Source organism: Emiliania huxleyi, assembly GCF_000372725.1.
Source record: "Emiliania huxleyi CCMP1516 unplaced genomic scaffold EMIHUscaffold_257, whole genome shotgun sequence".
In the NCBI taxonomy this organism is placed as follows: domain Eukaryota; phylum Haptophyta; order Isochrysidales; family Noelaerhabdaceae; genus Emiliania; species Emiliania huxleyi.
This window is the reverse complement of record NW_005200110.1, coordinates 57,105-58,454: the sequence shown is the minus strand read 5'-3', so window position 1 is coordinate 58,454 and position 1,350 is coordinate 57,105. Positions and strand designations below refer to the sequence as shown.

Here is a 1,350-nt window from a genome sequence, read left to right as displayed (position 1 = left end):
GCACAGCCGGGACATCGCAAGCCGGGGGGTCACAAAGCAGCGCGACCACACCCGTGCCGCCCGCGCCACACGCGCCGCCCGCGCCGCCGCCCGCAGCCGATGAGGGCGGCGAGGCCGAGCGCGAGGAGGAGGAGCAGGAGCAGGAGGAGCAGGAGGACGAGGACGAGGACGAGGACGACGACTGGTCCGCGGCGGACGACTGACGCGTTGGGCGGGGGGAGGGCGCGGGGGGGGTTCCCTCGCCCCCTCCTTTGAGCGATCGCTCAGTCATCGCAGCAAGTCTGCAACCGCCATCGGTCGGACGCACCGGTCGGACGCACCGCCATCGCCCTGCGCAGCACGGCGGCGTCTGCCCTCTCTGTGGCCTTCTCCGGGATCCGCGCGCGACCCTCTCTCTATACTACTCCTCGAGGCTCGCTCTCTCCGGCCCCGAACTGGTCGGTCCCTCCGTACAGTCTAATAGCGAGAGGCGTCCGCTCTCTCTTTTTTAGTGGGGCCGAGATACCAGATACGTGCCGTAACACACTGTGTGGAACGCGCTAGCAGGATGTCGCCCCAAAATGTCCGCCTCAAAAGGCCTCGTTCTCGCCCCTTTCCTGTACGCGTGGGTCTCAGAGGACGAATGCGCACCGGACCTTCGAGGACATCAAAGTCGGCTGCACCCTACGGCCATCCCGCCGGCTCTCGAGTGTCGCAGCGCGACGCGCTTCACCCCTCGACTCCGCGCTGCGAGTCGATCTGGAGACGACGCTCGGCCACAGCCAACTCCACCCTGACGCGTCGCACATGCGCCGAGTGTCCCCCCCGAGGGTGTCCTTGTATAGTATGCTTGGTTGCGAGTTAAAAAAAGCCCGTTCCGCACCCGCAGCCAGCAGCAGTGCACATGCCGTTCTGGTGCCCCTCGGCTGGCCAGAGGACGACTCACAATGCAAAATCGGAAAGACATCACGAGGGGCCGTATAAACGGTGCCGCAGCGGCCCGGGACACTAACAGTGAATTGCTGCCACTCGCCCGGCCTCCTCCCCCTCGGGGTCGCCCGGAAAGTGGGCTTGCGCACCGGCGCCCCCCCCAGCACGCCGACCCGAGGTGTACCCTCCGGCCACCTGGGAGGGGAGCGGAGTCCGATTTTGGCCCATTGGCTTCATCATGATGGATACGGAGGTGGCAAGCCCTTGGTTGTGCACCTGCGGCGCGAAGAGGAGGTGATCTCGGCGGACGACGGCCATGCCGAGAGCGGGTGCAGCGCGGAAGAGGGTGCGCAGCGCGTCGCGGCCGCGCGCTTGGGAGCCGGGGGGATGGCCGGAGGGGGTGGGACGCCTGCATGTCCTCGAAGCTCCCATCCGCATACG

The 1,350-nt window shown here is 67.3% G+C and overlaps 1 protein-coding gene across 1 annotated transcript in view; it reads left to right on the top strand.

Annotated features, from left to right (window-relative positions):
* The window catches only part of EMIHUDRAFT_457577 (hypothetical protein), a 1,911-nt gene extending 1,340 nt beyond the window's left edge, over positions 1–571 (top strand). Inside the window, exon 4 of the mRNA XM_005777729.1 lies at positions 5–571. Within this exon, the coding sequence (XP_005777786.1) occupies positions 5–255 (251 nt within the window). The 3' untranslated portion in view covers positions 256–571. The remainder of the gene's footprint in view (positions 1–4) is intronic.
* The last annotated feature ends 779 nt before the right edge of the window (positions 572–1,350 follow it).